This window comes from Canis lupus, chromosome 2 (genome assembly GCF_011100685.1).
Source record: "Canis lupus familiaris isolate Mischka breed German Shepherd chromosome 2, alternate assembly UU_Cfam_GSD_1.0, whole genome shotgun sequence".
Taxonomy (NCBI): domain Eukaryota; kingdom Metazoa; phylum Chordata; class Mammalia; order Carnivora; family Canidae; genus Canis; species Canis lupus.
This window is the reverse complement of record NC_049223.1, coordinates 80,586,864-80,604,694: the sequence shown is the minus strand read 5'-3', so window position 1 is coordinate 80,604,694 and position 17,831 is coordinate 80,586,864. Positions and strand designations below refer to the sequence as shown.

Below are 17,831 nucleotides of genomic sequence, written 5' to 3'. Positions count from 1 at the left end.
TTAATAGGGAGGGCTTTGCGAATCAGCCTTACCTGGAGTCCTGAAGGCCATGAGGGACCAACGGGCTCAAAGCCCTCATTCTACAGCTGGGCGAAAGTGAGGTCCCGAGGGCTGGGCTACTTGGTAAGTCACATAGCACGTCCTTGGTGGGACTGGGAGCCAAGCCCTGGGGCCCGGTCTGGCCAAGGGCACCATGAGTTTGTTCCCAAATTCCACAAGGAAGACTGAGGGACAATGGGGTTCTTCAACTTTGCCCAGGCAGAGGGACAATGTGGCTCTCCAAAAGCAGAAAGGAGAAAAGAGCAAGTATTGATGGAGCATCTACTCCATGCCATGCACGCACCCTCCCATCGGATCCCTGGGAGCCCGGTGCACGAGGCTGCCATGAGTCCCTCTGCACAGAAGAGGGACCAGGGGCTCACGGTGGTGACAGTCACAATGTGGCCCGAGGGGCAGAGCCAGAACTTAGACTTATTTCTGTCTACTTCCCAGCCTGGGCTCTTTCTGCTCAGTGGGGGCTCAGGACAGAGCTAGGGTTCCGTGGACTCAGACACGTCCCCGGGTGGGGGCAGCCCCACCGTCCCGGGGCCTTGGGGGTGTTCTTGCCTCTGAGGTGCCCTCCCTGTGAAGGGGGGGATGAGGATGCGGGACGTGCGGGCTCAAGGCCCCTGGGGTCGATGCCTGAAGGAAGATAAGACCTGGAGGCCCACACAGACCAGGGGGCCCTTAGGGGAACCAAATTCCACCAGGATCCCTTGTGGGACAGGAAACGTAAGCTCAGTGCGGTGGTGGTGGTGGTGGTGGGGCGTTTCACAGGACTTTATGTCTGTGATGCAAACGACTGTCTTTTATTCTGAAATTATTCCTCTGCCCACTTTTAGGTGTGAAAATGTTAGAATGGTGGTGATAGTTGTTGGCAAATTGTTTTATTCATATTTTTCCTTTTTAGCCAAGCACCAAATTTGGCTTGTTGGGGGGGGGAGGGCGCACATTTTACCTGTCCATGGAACCTGAGTATCTGGAAGCGTAGTTAGTGTCTTCTGGGGTCTCAGCCCTGCTGCTCCCTCTGAGCACAAGCCCCACAGTCCTTGAGAGGAGAGGGGGAGTCCAGTCCCGGCCTCCTCACCGGGTGCTGTCTGGCCATCTATCCTGTCTGCCTGGCTTTGGTGGAAGGCTCGCTAATGGTGGAGTCAGCTCTCTGGGACCCCCTCACTGAACAGGTCTCTGGCCGCTGCCCTTCTTGTTTATGTCCTCAGGTGTCCCTGTCTCTGTGGGATTGGGTTTCCTCAGGGCCAGTCATCTGAGACGACCCGGGGGCCGCGTGTGCATGGGAGGTGTACACACGTGCCAGCCTTCCACTGTGACTCGGGAGGCTTTGGTGCTCATCTCCTGGGGCTCCCTGAGGGTGTCCCGAGGTGGGTGCTCCCTTGGTGCAGAAAGACGATCAGGGTGGCCAGGAAACAAGCCCACTGGGGAGGCAGCTGAGGAGTGGAGGAGCATTGCCCTTGAGCCTACTTTGGTGGCTAAAGGCTCATATTGGGAATTAGTGGTTTTCTGGGGGGGAAGTTCTGAGATCCCCACCCCCCCCAGTCTATCCTTGGGATGGCTGGAAGAGTAGATTGAGATGGGGACAGTAAAGTATTGGTGCCTGGCACATTGTAGGTGCTCCAGAAAAGTTAAGTGTTTCTCCTCTTCCTGTCCTCCTGGTTTAAACATTATACAATTAAAAAAAAAATATATATATATATATAAAAGTAATATCTCCATTGTAGAAGAGTCCACACACCAAGTGCCCTGGCACCCAGGCAGGCAGGGGAGTGCTATGCAGATGGAAAGACCCTGGGCAGGGAGTAATCCCGAGCTCTGGACTCAACCTGCCAGGGAGTTGCTGTGCAACCCTGGACAAGTTCCCAAACCTCTCTGGGCCTCCCTGTCCTCAATGCCAAATGAAAGGCTTGGACTACGTAAGTTGAGGAGCTAGGCTGCATCTCTGTGTTCCCAGGGCAGGGTCTAGGGAAGGCAAGGGGGTAGCTGGGACTGTCAGGGACAGAGCAGACTTTATAGACAGGCCATTCCCCTCACTATGAGAGGCAGGCGCTTCTCCAGGCTGCAGGGGAGAGGCAGGGGAGGAGCAGACTTTGCTCTCTCTTCTCAGTGGCCCCCAGAACCTGGGGCAGGGATGCTGACATTGGGGTGAGGTGCCGGAGACCGGGGCATGCCTCCTCCTGCAGGATGCCCCTCAACCCAGTGCACAAGGGCTGGGCACGTGTGGCATCACTTCGCAGTCCTGCATTATTCAGAGGAAGCTCCGAGTGCCAGGCCTGCAGCACTGAGAACAGGCCAAGTGCTGCTGAGAAGGGCAGCAGTGCCAGCCCCTGGGGAGCAAGGCGCCCAGGTCGCAGCCACACCAACTTACCAACGGCCGTGAGGAAGAGCCCAGCCTGGTCAATGGGCATACTCCCTTCCTCGTCGTAGTAGTTGACAGTGACCTTGGCAGGGAGGGGCGCATTGGGAGGGAGAGAAGAGTAGAGATCACAGATCACGGGCAGGAAGATCTGCAGTGACCACCCTCCCTGACTCATGCCTCCCAGCCTGTCCAGTCAGTTCTCCCCAAACCTCCAAACCCTTTCCTCCAGGAAGCATTCCTGGGTTGATGGGCTGCTTCTCCCAAATTATCCAACACATGGGGAGCTCCCCTCCTCTCAGAGGGCATGCAGGGTCCTGACTGCTTACCTATAGCCCCTGGTGCATTCTGTTGCCTAGGGGGGTCCCCACCCCCCTCTGGTATCTGCCACAATATATGACTCACTCCTGCTGAGCAACCAGGGGGCAGGGCTGAGGTTGTTTTCTTTGAATAATGGCCAGTGCCATCCCTGCCAGGGGGCGCTGGGTGACGTTCATAATTAGAGAACCCGGTGAAGAGATGTCTCAGCTTCACACTTGCCCTGCTGCATGGGCACTCAGCACCCCACTTAATACAGGATGAGGCCAAGGACATTCGGGGCTGTAACTTCTGGTGACTCTAATATATCACTCAGCAGCCCTCAGCTTTAACCTTCCACGACGCCGTCATTCCACGGTCTGGCCCTGAGCTTCCAGGACAGGTGCCACCAGCCACAGGTGGGACCTGAGCACAGAAACGTGGCAAATCTGACTCGAGATGCGCCCTCAGTGTGATACAGACTTGGGATGAGAAAGAACGTACACTAGCTCATTAATTTTTTTTTTTATGTTGGCATCACGTCCAAAGAATACTATGGTGACATATCGAGTTAAGGAAAATACATGACATGACTAAGGAAAATTCATACTAAGGTGAAGCCCACCCATTTCTTCCTGTTCTTTCAGTGTGGCCACGAGGAGCCTGGCACTGACACGTGTGGCTCACGCTCTGTTTGTACCGGACGGCGCTGCTCTAGCCCAGGCCCCGGTTCCCGCGGCCCCCGGAGGACCGCCCCGGCCAGGGTACCTTGTCACTGCTGGCCTCCGTGCTGGCCTGGCTCATGGTGACCCGCAGCGTGGTGCTGGGCGACAGAAGCCAGCGCTGTTTGCCGTTGGTGGCCACCTCCTCGGCCTCCCCATCGCGCACCACCTCCACCCGCACCCGCTCCGAGTGCTTCAGGCTGAAGGTCTGGGCCTCAGCTGGGGCCGCGCTGTAGGGAGACAGAGAGAGCGGGTCATGGGGTGGGGGACCGAAGGGCAGGTGGGACAAGGGGCTCCCAAAAGAGTCCTGGGGGGGGTAGGACTGCAGGGACCTCCCGGGTTGTCAGGTCTGGGGGACCCCCAAGGACCCAGCTGCACCACAATAGCCTGGTAGGGGGGAGGGCGCTTGGTAACCGTAGAGATTCCTTGGGCCAGTCTTGTACCCACTGAGTCAATGTTTGAGGGCAGGGCCTGGGATCTGAATTTTTTTTTTTTTTAAGATTTTAATTATTTATTCATGAGAGACACACAGAGAGGGAGGCAGAGACACTGGCAGAGGGAGAAGCAGGCTGTCTGTGGGGAGCCCGATCTGGGACTCGGTCCCGGGACCCCAGGATCACGGCCTGAGCCGAAGGCAGATGCTAAACTGCTGAGCCACCCAGGGATCCCCAGGGATCTGAATTCTTAACAGGCTCCCTCATGCTTCTGATGCCAGCCATGTAGGGCCCTAAGCATGTGGATATTGAGACCCAGACCAAGAAATGAATCTGCTCCAAAGGCAGTGCCCACCCCCGATCCAGAGTCAGCTAAAGGGCAGGAGGCAGGCGTCAAAGCGCTGGCTTTGCCCAGCAAAGGAGCCTGGAGCTTGGGTCCTCAGGGGGCGAGGGTGGGCTGGCTCTGTCACAGGATCCCTCCGTCCTGCCACACTTTCTATCCCAGCTCAGAGCTCCCCCTCTGAGAGTCATTCCTTGGGGTTCTGGAGTGGTTTTCTATCCATTGGTGACCTTTGGAATTCTCGAGAAGCCATTAAGATTTCAGGGCGGGGAATGGGCTGCTCTGATTGGGTTGCTCTGCACGTGTGTGACTCCCAAATCCACATGCCGAAGCCCTGACCCCAGACCCAATTGCTTGTGCAGATAAGCCTTTCAGAAGGTCGAGTTAAATGAAGTCACGATCACGAGGTCCGATCTGAAAAGACTGGTCGCCTTCTAAGAAGGGGAAGAGAGATGTTTCTCCTTCGCCCTGGTGAAGGCCAAGCGAGTGCAGGTGGGAGAGCAACCGCCTGAGAGTCAGGAAGAGCTCCCACCCCAACCCGACCACGCGGGCCCCTGACCTCAGACTTCCAGGCTCCAGGACTGTGAGAAATACATCTCTTTGTTTAAGCCACCCAGCCCACGGTGTTTGCCACTGCCCAGGACATTGGTATAGGGGAGGTGACAGGAAGGACAGGGAGACTGGGGGAGGACGGTGCCCAGGGCGGACAGTTTTGCTAAATCCAGCCCCCCGGTCTGAAGATTTCCAGAGGCTAAAGAGGGCTCAGAGGGATTTAGGGGGGATTCTCATGGGATTTGGGACTCAGACATAGGTACAAATGTCTGCCTCAAAGACACATCTGCTCTTCCGAGGGCCTGGTGCTCCTGGGTCCCAGAATAGTTCTCCACTATGATTAGGCATCAGAATCGTGAGGGGGTGCAGTCTAAATCTCCAGGGCTTTCTTTTTTAAGGCCGGAGATTTGTGGATCCTTTCCCTGGAGAGTCTGGCCGGCAGGGCGGAGGTTCGGCAGGGGCAGCTGAAGATGTGAGCAGTGGCCAGGGGTCAGGTGAGAGGTTTACACCAGTGGTTCTCAAAGCTCAGGAGCATTACCTGGAAGGCTCGTCTCCCCGCAGATTCTTGGCCCCCTCCTCAGAGTTTCAGATTCAGTAGGTCTGGAGTGGGGCCTGAGAATTTGCGTTTCTACCGTTTTTAGGAACTGTTGGTGATGCTGGCCCAGGCCTATGCTTCGAGAACCACTGGTCTAGACATTCAGCAGTGCGGTCTGCTGGTTAGAGCCCGGGGGTGGCCAAGGCCATGGGTGGGAGTCAGGCAGGGTCTCTCTGGCCCAGGCCACAGGCTGCAGGGGCTGCTGGCAAAGCCCACTGGTCTGGGACACTGTAGAGAGAGTGGGCAGCGGCCTGACAGTCCACACCCGGGGCTGGGAGAGGAGCTTGAAAAAGAAGCTCAGGGCCACTCTGTTTCTCATCCGTCTGCCCCCTTCTCAGTCCATCACGGGGCCACGGGGCTGGTCTGAGGCTGGACACTTGTTGGCAGTGGTCGGCTGCCATTTGTCCATACCCATCTTTGGGAGAAGTGGGGCCTCAGTAAAACCCTAGATTGGGGATACTTTTCCATAAGATGTGGGTGTGAGCCCAATTTTGCCACTGAGCTGCTGAGGGAGATGGGAGTGTGCTCCTCGCACCTTCTCAGTGTCCCTCTGCTGACCTAGAAGACACCCACCCACCCACCTGCTGTCCTACAGGCTTCATCCCTCATCCCTCATGGGGCAAGGGCTGCATTTAGTCTTAGGGTGTTGCCATGGGGTACCTGCTCTCCTCTGGAGTGCAAGTCCCTAAGGCCAGGGTCTGGCCCCTTCCATCTCTCCTCCTCCAGAGTCGAGCACAGGGCTGGCCACATTACACACCCCCCAACAAAGAGGGCAGAGCTGAGCGGGATAGAGGTGAGCCTTTTAGAAGTGCCTGGCAGCAGTGCCCAGACGGGACATGCATAGAACGCTGTCAGGTGGCACATAGATGCACAATCAAAAAGGAGATTTATGTATTTATTAAATGTATTATCTTCTATGGCAACTGGTAAAGAATCGCCACTTATGGTAATGATAAAAGATCTCCATTTATTTATTTTTGAAAGGAGGCTCCGTGCCCAACGTGGGGCTCGAACTCATGACCCTGAGATCAAGAGTCACATGCACTTCTGACTGAGCCAGCCAGACCCCCACCCCCATAAGATCTCCACTTAAAGTAATGAAATATGAGTCGATGTAAAGAAAAGTGTTAAGTTATTAGTGCTACAGGTGGAATACGGCTTTCAGAAGAGTCACGAGTCTGAGCAATGGTGGGTGGGCTCGGGTCAGGGAAACAGGCCTCTCTAGTGGAAGTCCCAGCTTTGACCATCAACTTGCTGGGTGGCCTCGGGCAAGCCGCTTTCCCTCTGTTTCACCGAGTGTAAAATGGGGGCACAGCACCAGGTAGGGGTGGTGGCTGGTACCCGGGCAGCTCAGAGGGGGCAGGTCCCGGACACAGGGCTGAGGAGGGGGACATGGAGAAGCTGGGGATCTCTTGCCTGGGCCCCCCTCCACTTTCAGCAGCGCCTAACTGGGACTTCACCTGGTTTTATGTATTGGGTTTCTGCATACAGTTCTATTCAGAAAAAAATGCTCTAGAAGCTGGCAGGCAGGGCAGGATGAGTCTTAAGACTCGACTCTGACCGTAGCGGCTCTAGATGATGCTTCCTGTCACCTGTGTTCCTCTCGGCAGCGAGAACCTGGAGGAGGCCCCAGAGGCTCCGGGGGTTAGCGTCTGGTCCACATGGGAGCTCCGGGGCCCCACACCCTCCTACCCCAGCTCCAGCCCTGCTCTGAGCAGAGCAAACAGCTCTCCTTGGGGCGGCTCTAGCAGAAGCAACAAAGGCACCATTGTCCCCTGCGGAGCCTGCCAGAGGCCTCCCGGGAAGAACCTCTCAGGACTCATCCCCCAGAAACCGGAGAGCCAGGGGCGGGGGCACCTCGACTGTCCCTGGAGGCTGCAGGGAGGGGGTCCAGGATGGTATCGAGGGAGCCAGCGGGGACACAGGCAGGGGCCGTGACAGTGGCCATGGCTGCTGAAGATACTGTGCACAGGACAGGCTGCCGGTCCCTGGGACCACATGGTTCCCAGAGCCCAGGACAGGGCCACGCTCCATACAGACTTGGGGGAAACGAATGAACGATGGATCCCATCCTTCCTGGTTTCCCAAACCGTATTACTAGAAGGATCAAGAAAAATGAAACCCGATTGCTTGTTGGCTTGAAAACACTCAGTAACTCCTGGTGCCAGCCGATACAGCAGACACTGGTGCCCGTCCGGTGACATTCAGCCACTGGGCCTCAGCTTCACCCTCCAGCCTCATCCCCCCCGACGCTGCTCCAGCTCACTGTACACTCTGCACAGGTGGTTCCCTCTGTCCTTTCCCCTGACTTCTCTACCGGGCAGCGACCAGCCCTCATAAAAGACCCAGCTCAATCCACTTGTCTCCATCCGTGTTTTTTTTCCCCTTGTGGCTGTTGGATCCCAGAAGGTGGGGGTTGTCTCTTTTTTCTCTTTCAGCCTCCGGCCCAGTCCAGGCCCAGGGCGAGTACAAGCATTGGCTGAAGGAAGGGCGGGGAGAGCAGGGCTTGCTCATGTGGTCACTCACGCCCTCAACACCTACTGACGGAGCACTTACTATGTGCCAGGCCCAAGAGAACCGGCTCCCCGGGCCCACGGAGCACGTGTTCTAGGGGAAGAGAGAGACGTTCAGTGGACTACACAGCGGATGACAATGCGGCTTTGGCTGTGAGAATGGCTCTACTATAGAAGCAGGGAGTGCCTTGAAGCCCTGGCCTGCAGGTCAAGGAGGGCTTCCTGGAGGAGGTGGCACTGGAGCTGAGGTCTAACCCTGGACTCTGAAGGACAGCAAGAATTAGCTAGACCAGTGGATCTTAGATTTGGAGCGTGCATCAGCATTACCTTAAGGGCCTCGTAAAATACAGGTTGTGGGACCATCCTGTCTCTGACTCGCTGCTCTGGGGCGGAGCCTGAGACACGTGGTTTACATTTCTTTTTCTCCCCTAGATTTGCAGAGGAACAATCGACAAATATAATTATATATATTTAAAGTGTCCAGCATGATGACTTGCTATATATCCACATTATGGAATGAAACCGCGTTCCTTTCTTTTCTCGGTTTTGTAACTCATTTGATGGCAAATTAACAACGGTTACCTTCAAAAGTTATGACCCCAAACGTGCTATCATTTCTCGAGGGTGATCGGATACCTGGAATCATAGACAACTTCCCACAGAAGAAGCTCGATATAAGTCAGAGTTGGTGTATCACCAGCATTTATAAAACCCGGCCTAGGGAGGGAACGAGAACCGGCGACACACGCACGGTCTTAACATAGCGAACATTTAGTCTGGAAACTGTGTTTCTAACAAGTTCCCAGGTGCTCCTGCTGCTGCTGATGTTGCTGGTCCAGGGACCGTAGTTTGAGAACCAGCGAATTGGACAAAGAGAGGAGGAAGAGGAGCAGAGATTTCCAGGCAGCAGGGACAGCCTGGGTGGGGGCCGAGGTGGACATCAGCCCGGGGCGTTGGAGGCAGCGGGGATCGGTGTGGCCGCAGTAGGTGAGCAAGGGGGAAGGAAGTGGCAGGAGGAGAGGACTCGGCTCGTGGCGGGGAGCTGGCCTTTCCACCTGAGGGCACTGAAGGCTTCTGGACTTTTTTTGGGGGCGGGGGGGCATGGTTGTTTCTGCACTGCAGGCAGATCACCCAGGTGCAGGGTGGGGCATGCATTTCAGGAGAGCAACACTGGAAGTGGGGGACTGAGGGCGAAGGTGACCGCAGCGTCCGGGTGAGTCATGACAGTGGCATGGGATGCGGTGGTGGCCATGGAAATGGACAGAAACGGCCAGTTGGTTGGTGTCAAACACAGGCGCTTTGAGCAAGACTGGAAAGCAGTGTCAGGGTAGAAGAGGATGTTTACTGAGTCTGGCCCAAGGGAACAGGCTCTGTGATCTAACATCTGCTCAGCCCCGCACATGTCCCATGGCCTCTGGGGAGCCAGTCGGCCTCTCCGGTCTTCACTCACTCGGTGGTGAGGGTCACCAGCTTGGCCTCGCGGGGCTGGGGTGCCCACTCAGCCGCAGACTTGAGGGCATGACGTGTCTGCTCCTAGCTGGCGCCTGGCCCTCTCGGCTTATCCATCTGTCCCGGGCCTCGTTAACACCAGCCAGGGATCACCCCGCCTCCCCCAGTGAACCCAGCTCCTGGCAGCCTGGGTGTGACATCCTGCCCTCGGGTCTTTGCAGGAGTCTGAGGGGGTTCGTGGGTGCCAACCTGGCATGCAGGCCCATGGCGAGCACCCTCAAGGGGAGGGATGAGGGGAGGAAGGCAAAGCCTCAACTTGGCAGGATGGGGGCTGGAGCCCTGAGGTGGGTAGCTGCCCTGGACGGGGGATGCGGCTATCTTCAGCCGGCCCCCCTTCTCTGCCTGGTGACCTCAGCCGCCTCTCACACCAGGCTTCCAGCTGCCCGTCTCCTTACGGCAGAAACAATCTAATCTGCGGTCACTCCCTCCCCGGACACCTTCAGTAACCCCCCGCCGCCTGTGTAACAAAGTCTAACACGCGAGCCTGGCAGTCGAAGCCCTGGTTTGAGCTCACTGACTCTCAGCCCTACACTGTAGGCCACTGAGTCTGTGCCCTTTCTGCTCCCGTGTGTCCCAACTGCCCTGCCAGGTACCTCTGCTCCCGCGTGGAATGACCTGGTCACACCGTGAACCCCTGTCCCTCCTTACAGCTCAGTTGCCACCTCCTCCAGGAAGTCTTCCCTGATCCCAGCAGCCAGGACTCCTCCCTCCCTCCCCTTTGTTGGTGCTTTTAACGGCCCCTAAAACAAAGGTTCAACATTTCTCTCCCATGAGTGTTATGGATGCTTTGAAGCCAAAGCTCATTATTGTTTTAATAATGTTACAATAAGCCCAATACGAATTCACGATAATGACTTTCTGAGGATTTAGCATGTGCCAGGGCCACCCGATCTCAAGCTATCCTTTTGAAACCCCATGAGGTCTGTATCAATATCATCCCCTTCTACAGATGAGCATGTTGAGAGCTTGAGAGCTGCAGAGAGTGAGCACCTGGTCCACGTCTCAGAGACAGTAGGGGCAGCGCGTGAGGTAAACTCAAGCTCTCTGAGCTCCATCCCAGTCTGGCTGCTGCCTTCCTGGGGGAGGATCCAGACCTTACAGTCTTCCCTAAAGGTCCTCTACTGGAAGGTGCGGGGATGTTGGGCCTGGCTCAGGAGCGGAGCAAATGAGAAGCCCTTAGGAGCCTGTAGAGCCCCCTACTTATTTTGGAGGTGGGGTCAGGGGCCCAGAGGAGGGACACCAAAGGCTTGGGTGAGTGACCTAGATAGGCAGGCTTGAGCCCATCACAGCCTGGCCACGGAGCCTGGCACAGTGGGCAGGCAGCGCTGCCTCTGAAAACTGGCCACTCTCACGGTCTCACAGGTGTCACCAGCTGCGGGGTGACACAGTGGTGAGCCTCTGCCACCGTGCTCCCCACCTGATGCAGGGCCCTCTGGGCAGGAACGGAAGGCTCTCGGGAACCCCAGCTCTGCAAGTGGCTGGGGGCTTGACACACAGGGTACTGGGTCCTCCTTAGGACCCTGTCACTCCCCAGGAACCAGCCCGAAACCAGAGCCGAGGAACAGCTCCTGGCAAGACCTCCTTTTTAGGGTTGAGAGCGCTGGGTGCTGCCCTAATTTATGAGGCCACCTGACCTGGCCTGATTCCTCCCACCGTCATTCTCTCAGGAGCAAGCGCCACTCTGGCCAAGCTCAGCCACATGCCTTTGACCTTCCACTGGCCAGTCCGACAGTGCTCATCCCTTGAGGCTGGGGGTGGAGAGCTCAGCCCAGTGAGAGGCCAATCTACATGCATCACTGGCCACCTCCATCCATTCATTCAATGAAGGAGCCCTTCATTGACTTGAGGGCTGGAGGTATATGGGAACAGGGAGGGCAGCGGGCGTGGAGGGGGACACACCCCCAACATAAGTCCCAGAAGGCAGCCTGGCAGAGTGGTCAGGGGCCCGGGCCCGGCACTGCCACCATTTACCTGCTGTGTCAACTTGGACAAACATTCTTTATCTCAGTTTCCCCAATTAAGGGGGCATAAAATTGTTGTGAGGTCTAAACACATGTAAATTATTAAATGCACGTGAGATGAGCACAGAGGGCGTTAGGAAGGCAGTCTGGGACAGAATAACTGTTCAGTAAACGCGAGCGAGTAATAGTAAGTAAATAAGATCTGCAAGGAGGAAAAATGGTACAGAGGTGGAGTGCCTGGGCCGTGAGGTAGGGCACCACGAAACGAGGGTAGTGACGAATGCTGCTCAGAGGGGCTGACGTCTGCGCTAAGCCTTGATGGATGAAAGGTCAGGCTTGCAGGAGTCTGAGGAATAGTACTCCAGGCAGAGGGACGAGCACATACAAAGGTCCTGTGGCACGAATGAGCTTGACCACTCAAGTGCTAACAGCATCCACCATGTGGCCAGAATGGAGTGTGTGCAGGGTAGTCAGTGAGAGATGGGATCGGTGAGGCAGGGGCTGGCCCTCTCCGGGAAGGGGGACACCATGGCACCCACTTCTCTAATGCTTCTAACGGGATCACAGACCCCCCCCCCCCCAATCATCATTCTCCTAAGGATGCTTTCTAAAATACTCACACCAACCAAGGGACAGGGAAGAAGTCTAAGAGGAGTCCAGGGAGTTAGATGGTGAATTTTGATTCTCCAGGCTCTTCCCAAAGGTGGGGTACGTATCTGTCCTCCTCCCCGTTTTCCCAGCATTTTCCTAAGCCCGCTCCTCCTGCCCTGATACCCTCTTCCCATCTGTTGCCAGAAAGTGATGGGCGAAACCCAGTCAGGAAAAATGGCTGGTCAGCCTCTGCCTCGGGGCATCCCGGGGGCGGGGGGGGGGGGGATCACTCCCACCTCCCATCTCATCCTGAGGTCAAGTGTCACCAGGAAAATGCTGTGCAGAGGCAAGAGACAACCGTGAAGGTCATCCGTGCCCTGAAGCTCCTGCAGACTTTAGGAAAGAGATCCTGACCTTTCTCCACCAGACAGAAGGGGACACCTCTCACTCCCCCCTGGGCAGATGCACAAACCAAGGGAGGGACAGGAGAAGCTGTCTTCACGGGCCCGTTTGTGGGTCAGTGGGACAGTCAGGCACAGAGTGATCGCCCCCGTAACTTGACTCCAAGGCTGCCCTTCCTCCGATCCCTCCCGGCTCTGGGGGTGTCTCCGCAGAGAAACCAAAGGGGAGAAAGGAGGGTGAAGCCAGCAGGGAGAAGCCACTCGTGCTGCGCCCCCTCCAGCTTCAAGCCTAAATCAGATAGGGACCTGGGCCAGCCCCAGGGAGGAAGCAGCTGCCAGGTAAAGGGACCGTCGGGGGAGATGGCGGCGTTAGGCAAGGCGTACATGTGCCAGATCTAAGATGCTTGGGGGAAGGAAACAGCAAGTACCTTTAACAACTGTCACAAAGTAAATGTCTAGAGAAAAAAAAAAAAAATCCTGACTTCCTTTTTTTCTGTGAATTTACTCATAGTTTACTGGAAACTAGCCCTCAGAATGTGCCCAGGTTGGGGCATCTCCCCCAAGGGGCCGGTGTGACTCAGGAGACCCACCAGACGGTCTGCTGAGGAACGGGGCAGGCGAGGTCCCCCCTGGGCTGCAGGACGGGGAGTCATGTGTGCATCTCAGGAAAGGCGGCCCACGCCCTTGGGAAGGAGGGGGGGTGGGTGCTGACATCTGTTCACTCACTCGGGAGGTGAAGAGGCCAAATATACTCCCTTACTAACAGGGCATAGGGTCCACCAGGCCTTGTCGGAGACCCCGGGGGGCATCATGTGGGGTCTACAGTTGGAACCTGTGCCTGGGTCCAAAGGACTCCGTGGGAAGTGCGGGGCTGAAAGGGGGTGGGGGAAGCGAGTATGGGCAATGGAGGGTGCAAGAGACGCAGGCCGGCCGAGAGGGTCACCCTGTTCAACTTGCTAATTTTAAAGTCACACAGTGGAGGTTAAGAGCGTGGGCTCTGGGGTGCCTGGGTGGCTCAGTGGTTGAGCCCTTGGCCCGGGGCCTGATCCTGGAGACCTGGGATCGAGTCCCAGGTCGGGCTCCCTGCAGGGAACCTGTTTCTCCCTCTGCCCGTGTCTCTGCCTCTCTCTCTGCATCTCTCATGAATAAATGAACAAAATCTTAAAAAAAAAAATTAAAAGAGCATGGGTTCTGAGTCAGATCTGGGCCCGAGTCCTGTGTGACATGGGGGCACTAGTCTCACTTCTCTGAGCCTTGCTTCCCCATCTACAATATGGGATAATCTCAGCGTGACCCCCAAGGTCTGTGGTGAGGAAGACACAAGATAAGGCGTCTGGTTTCTAAGTGCTCACTACTATCCCTGCTATTATTAATACTGACGCTAGCTCTTACTGCTACAGATGCCAGCGGCGACAGGAGCAGTCACAGTCCCGTCTCCTTCGTTCTGGAAGACGCTTCCTTCTAATAGACCAGTGGCTCTCAACGGGTGGTGATTTTGTCCTCCTGCCAGGTGTCCGATGGCAGGGGGGCTGCTCCTGGCATCTGGGGGTGGGAAGCCAGGGCTGACGCTAAACACTGTACAAGGCCCAGGACAGCCCCCCATGACAGAGGATTATCTGGCTCCAAATGCAGTAGCGCCGGGGTCAGAACCCCTGCTCTAGGCCTGTCCTGTTCAGGACATGTGGATATCACGCTAAAATTCAGCGAATCTGCCTGGAGATGTGCCGTAAGTATAAAATACATGTTGAATTTCAAAGGCTTAGTATGAAAAAGACAATGTGAACTATCTCATTAATCATCTTTATATTGATTATATATCGGAACGCTAGTATTTTTGGATATACTGGTTTAAATAAAATATACTATGGAAATTAATTTCAAATATTTTAATCCTAAAAAATGTGGCTGCTAGAAAATTAAAATTTACACAAGTGGCTCTGTTTGTGGCTGGCACTCTCTTTCTGCTGGACAGTGCTGGTCTACACTGCGCTCCTTCTCTTGGGGGTGGTGGAGTCTTCAGTGAAGCGCAGCTGGGAGATGTGGGTCGTGGTGGCAGTGGCCGCTTTCTTGAGAAAGGACAAAGGGATCATCACACCTCTGCCCCCTGCCAGAGGGAGGGTGAGTCCACACCTCCTCGCTCAGTGCCCCTGCTGGGGCTGGGCCTCTCTCTGCCAGGACAGGGGAGGGCAGGAGGCCCGAGCCCGGCCCCCCTCTTTTCTCCCCATCCCCCCACTGGAGGCACCATGCCAGCAGTTCGGGCTGCAGCAAAAATGCCCCAGTGAACAAACAGGCGGGTATAGGGACAGCTGAGGCTTACAGACCTGAGTGCACTGGCTCCCAGCCCACTCCCTGGCAGTGCCCAGTTTAGGACTGGGGGTGGGGAAGAGAGGTCTGGACCACACTCCCCTGCTGTGTTAGGACCCTCAGAAACCACATTTGAGGTTTCCATGTGGACGACTGAGGCCAAGGGCAGATGAGCAGAGAGGGTCCCTGGTCTGTGTGGTGACAGGGCCCTTTGCCCTCACAGGAGGCTGGGGCCTAATGGTATCGGCATGGCCAGTGCCTGCTGAAAAGGTGGCAGGAGACTGGCTGGGCAGGGCTGCCAGGGCCACAGGAGGTGACAGAGAGGATGGGCTGGGGAGGGTGTGTGAGAAGACACGGGGATGGGATTTGGTGAGGGCCTGGGGGAGGCAGCTGTGCTCCAGATGACAGAATGACTTGGAAACGATAAGCCACGTTGGCACCTCCAGCTCAGCTCAAGGCACAGAGAGCTTAGGGGAGCTGCCCAAGGGTATCAGCATGGGATCCCACCTGAGAGTCCTGAATGCTCCCCTCGTCAGCACTGACCCCTCCCCCTCTGGCAAGGGGGAGCATTTCACATGCTCTGATCGAATGTTCATGATCCTGTGGGGACCCTCTGCACCCCTTTACTCACACCAGCCACACCTTCGCAAGGATGCCCCACAGAATACCGGCGGTGGACCACTGACTTGCCCGCTTCCTGGGTGCCGGGGGCAGCGGGGAGGGGCATGACCTCAATTCCCCCACCCTGTGTCCTGCCTCCGCATCAGAAATCCTACACTCCACCAAAGTTTGGGCGCAAGAGAAGAGGGGGAGGAAACAGGGTCCAGAGTCAGGGGCGGCCTTCTGCCAAAGACCCTGCCTCTGCACCCTCCAGCCTGGCATATCAAAGTCCTCCCCAGCCCCAGGGTGAAGTCAGGGGAAGGCATTCGGGGACAAGCAGCTCACAGCCAGAGCCTGGGGACAGGCCACCAGCAGCAGCCCCCACTGGGCGAAATTGGAGCCTGAGTATCCCCCAGGGCCAGATCCCGCCCCAGGGCAGCTCCCCTCTGGCCTGGCCCCAGCCCGCATCCGGGCAAATCCTGGAGGAAGCTCATCTGAGGTGGGTGGTGAGTCAGAAGGGTCTGAGGGGAGGGGGAGGGTGGAGGGGAGAGGAAGGGGGAAGAGCAGGGGTCCCCTGGGGTGTCCTGGGAGAGGGCCTGGGGAGGGTCAGCCCAGGGAAGACTGGGGTCCAGGGGAGGGGCTCTGGGAAAGGAGAGACGACGGAGCTGGGTCTGTGTCAGGGTCTCAGGATTTCGGGGAGGCTGCCAGTGTGGGGGCGGCCAGGTTTCTGGGTGTCTTAGGATTTCTGGGTGCAGGGGCCTCGGGATGAGGAGCAGCTGGCGCTGGAGGAAGGCGGTCGCGTCCCCAGCCCCGAGGAGGGCCTCCGGGTTTCTGGGGCCGAGAGGGGGGTGTCGGGCCGCGGCGGGCCCCCGCTCACCTGTACACATCCGTCCAGAGGTAGGTACCCAGCACGTACACCGCCTCGACGCGGCTCCCGTACTGCAGCCGCACGGTCCTCTCGCGCAGCATCTTCCCGCAGCGCAGAGCCGGGCCTCGCTGGTCGGGGTCGGGGTCGGGGTCGGGTCGGGGTCGGGTCGGGGTCGGGTCCCGCCGGGGCACCTGCCGGAGCACCTGCCGCACAGGTGCGCCCACTCCCGCGGCGGCGGCCCCGCGCTCCGCCTTATCTAGGGCCGGGGGGCGGGGCGGGCGGGCGGCCTCCTCGCGCAGTGGGCCGCGGGCCCGTCCGTCAAGCGTGGCCACGCCCCTCGCTTCCCGCCCGCGCCCCCCGCCCCGCCCCCGCCCGCCCGCGACCCGGGTGAGGTCGGCGGTTGCCAATTTCCTCCCTCCCTCCCTCCCTCGGTTGCTTCGCTCCCTCGGCTCCCTTGCCGTGGGCTCCCGGCCACCGGGCCCAGGACGCAGGGCCACTGCCCCCTCCGGGCGCCCCCAGCTTTTCAGGGCGGATCGTGCAGCGGCGGTGGGGCGGGGACGGGAAGCGATGGGAGCCCAGGGCGGTGGGGGATGGGCGCCCAGCCTGGGGTCCCGACCTGAGCCTTCCCTAACGGGGCGTTGGCAAAGTAAGGGCACGGGAGCAGAGGGCGTGGCCAGGAAGCCAGATACAGGCTGAGGTCCCCTGCACCCCCAACCACCCACCAGGGTTAGGGTGAGGACTGGGGACGGAGGGGTTGGCAGGGGCACCCAGCAGCCTCCAGGGTCAGAATGCCCAGCCAGGGCCTCGCGGGGTGGGGCGCTTCTTCCACCAGGAGTGGTCAGGTGTGGGGGTGAGAAGGGCCATCCTGGCTGTGGAAGATGGAGGAGCCCCTGGGGCCGGGGGGGGGGGCTGGAGGCCGCTGGCGAGGAGGGCATTGATGGGAGCAGCGTTTGTGGACTGAATATGGATGTTCTGGGGATGGACAGTGAGGAAACCCGTTCTGGCTTGGGCCACTGGGTAAAGGAGGGTGCCACTGCAGGGGCCAGTTTGTGTTTTGGGGGGTACAAGGTGACATCCAGTGGGTTCGGTCCCCACCCCCGTCTCAGACCTTTCCAGCCCTAAAGCTAAGCCAGGGCCTAGTTAGATAATTCAACCAGGTGTGAGTAAGTGGTCCTCTGTAGAGGGGACAGGAGCCGGGGGGTGGACGGTGGACTGGGATGGGTAAGGGGACAGGTTACAAGAAGGACGGGGTGGGGGCAGGCTGGAGGGGGGTGCATGTTTCAGAAGGGGGTAAGCTTGCTGGGGGAATAGGAGCCCTGGGGGGCGGTGCAGGGTGGAGGCTCACAAGTTCCCCGGGGCTGAGACACACCCAGCCTCTGACCCCAGTGGCCTTTTGAGGAGGCCCAAATTAGGAGGTGGTGATGAGCCCAGCTGCTGGTGGGTGCCAGGATCTGGGAGGAATGTGGGTAGACAAAGGGGAAGGTCTGAGTTGGGCTGGGGGCGGGGCACCCGCCCACAAAGGCTCACAGACCCAGGGAGACGCTGGTAAATTTTGAAGGGCTCCTGGCAGTGCCAAGTGAGTGCACCATCCATCAGGAGGCAGCTCGAGCATAGTTACCTGCCAAAGAGGCAAAAACGTGTGCACCCTGGAGCTGGCTCTGAGGGTCCCCCCCAGGTGGGCTCTTGTCTGGGCATCCCTCTACTGGAATTACATTTGAGTCCCTACTTCATGGCAGATAC

The 17,831-nt window shown here is 57.8% G+C and overlaps 1 protein-coding gene and 1 non-coding gene across 2 annotated transcripts in view; both read right to left on the bottom strand.

The window, feature by feature from the left end:
- Positions 1-16,320, bottom strand: part of PADI2 (peptidyl arginine deiminase 2) — a 44,451-nt gene extending 28,131 nt beyond the window's left edge. The window contains exons 1-3 of the mRNA XM_038531833.1: positions 16,101-16,320; positions 3,470-3,653; positions 2,417-2,489 (exon numbers count right to left, since the gene is read on the bottom strand). Coding sequence (XP_038387761.1) covers positions 2,417-2,489; positions 3,470-3,653; positions 16,101-16,192 — 349 coding nt within the window. The 5' untranslated portion in view covers positions 16,193-16,320. The remainder of the gene's footprint in view (positions 1-2,416; positions 2,490-3,469; positions 3,654-16,100) is intronic.
- LOC119870554 lies at positions 8,546-8,671 on the bottom strand. The gene has a single exon (XR_005356224.1). It is a non-coding gene; the product is annotated as a small nucleolar RNA SNORA72 (small nucleolar RNA).
- Positions 16,321-17,831: the final 1,511 nt, after the last annotated feature.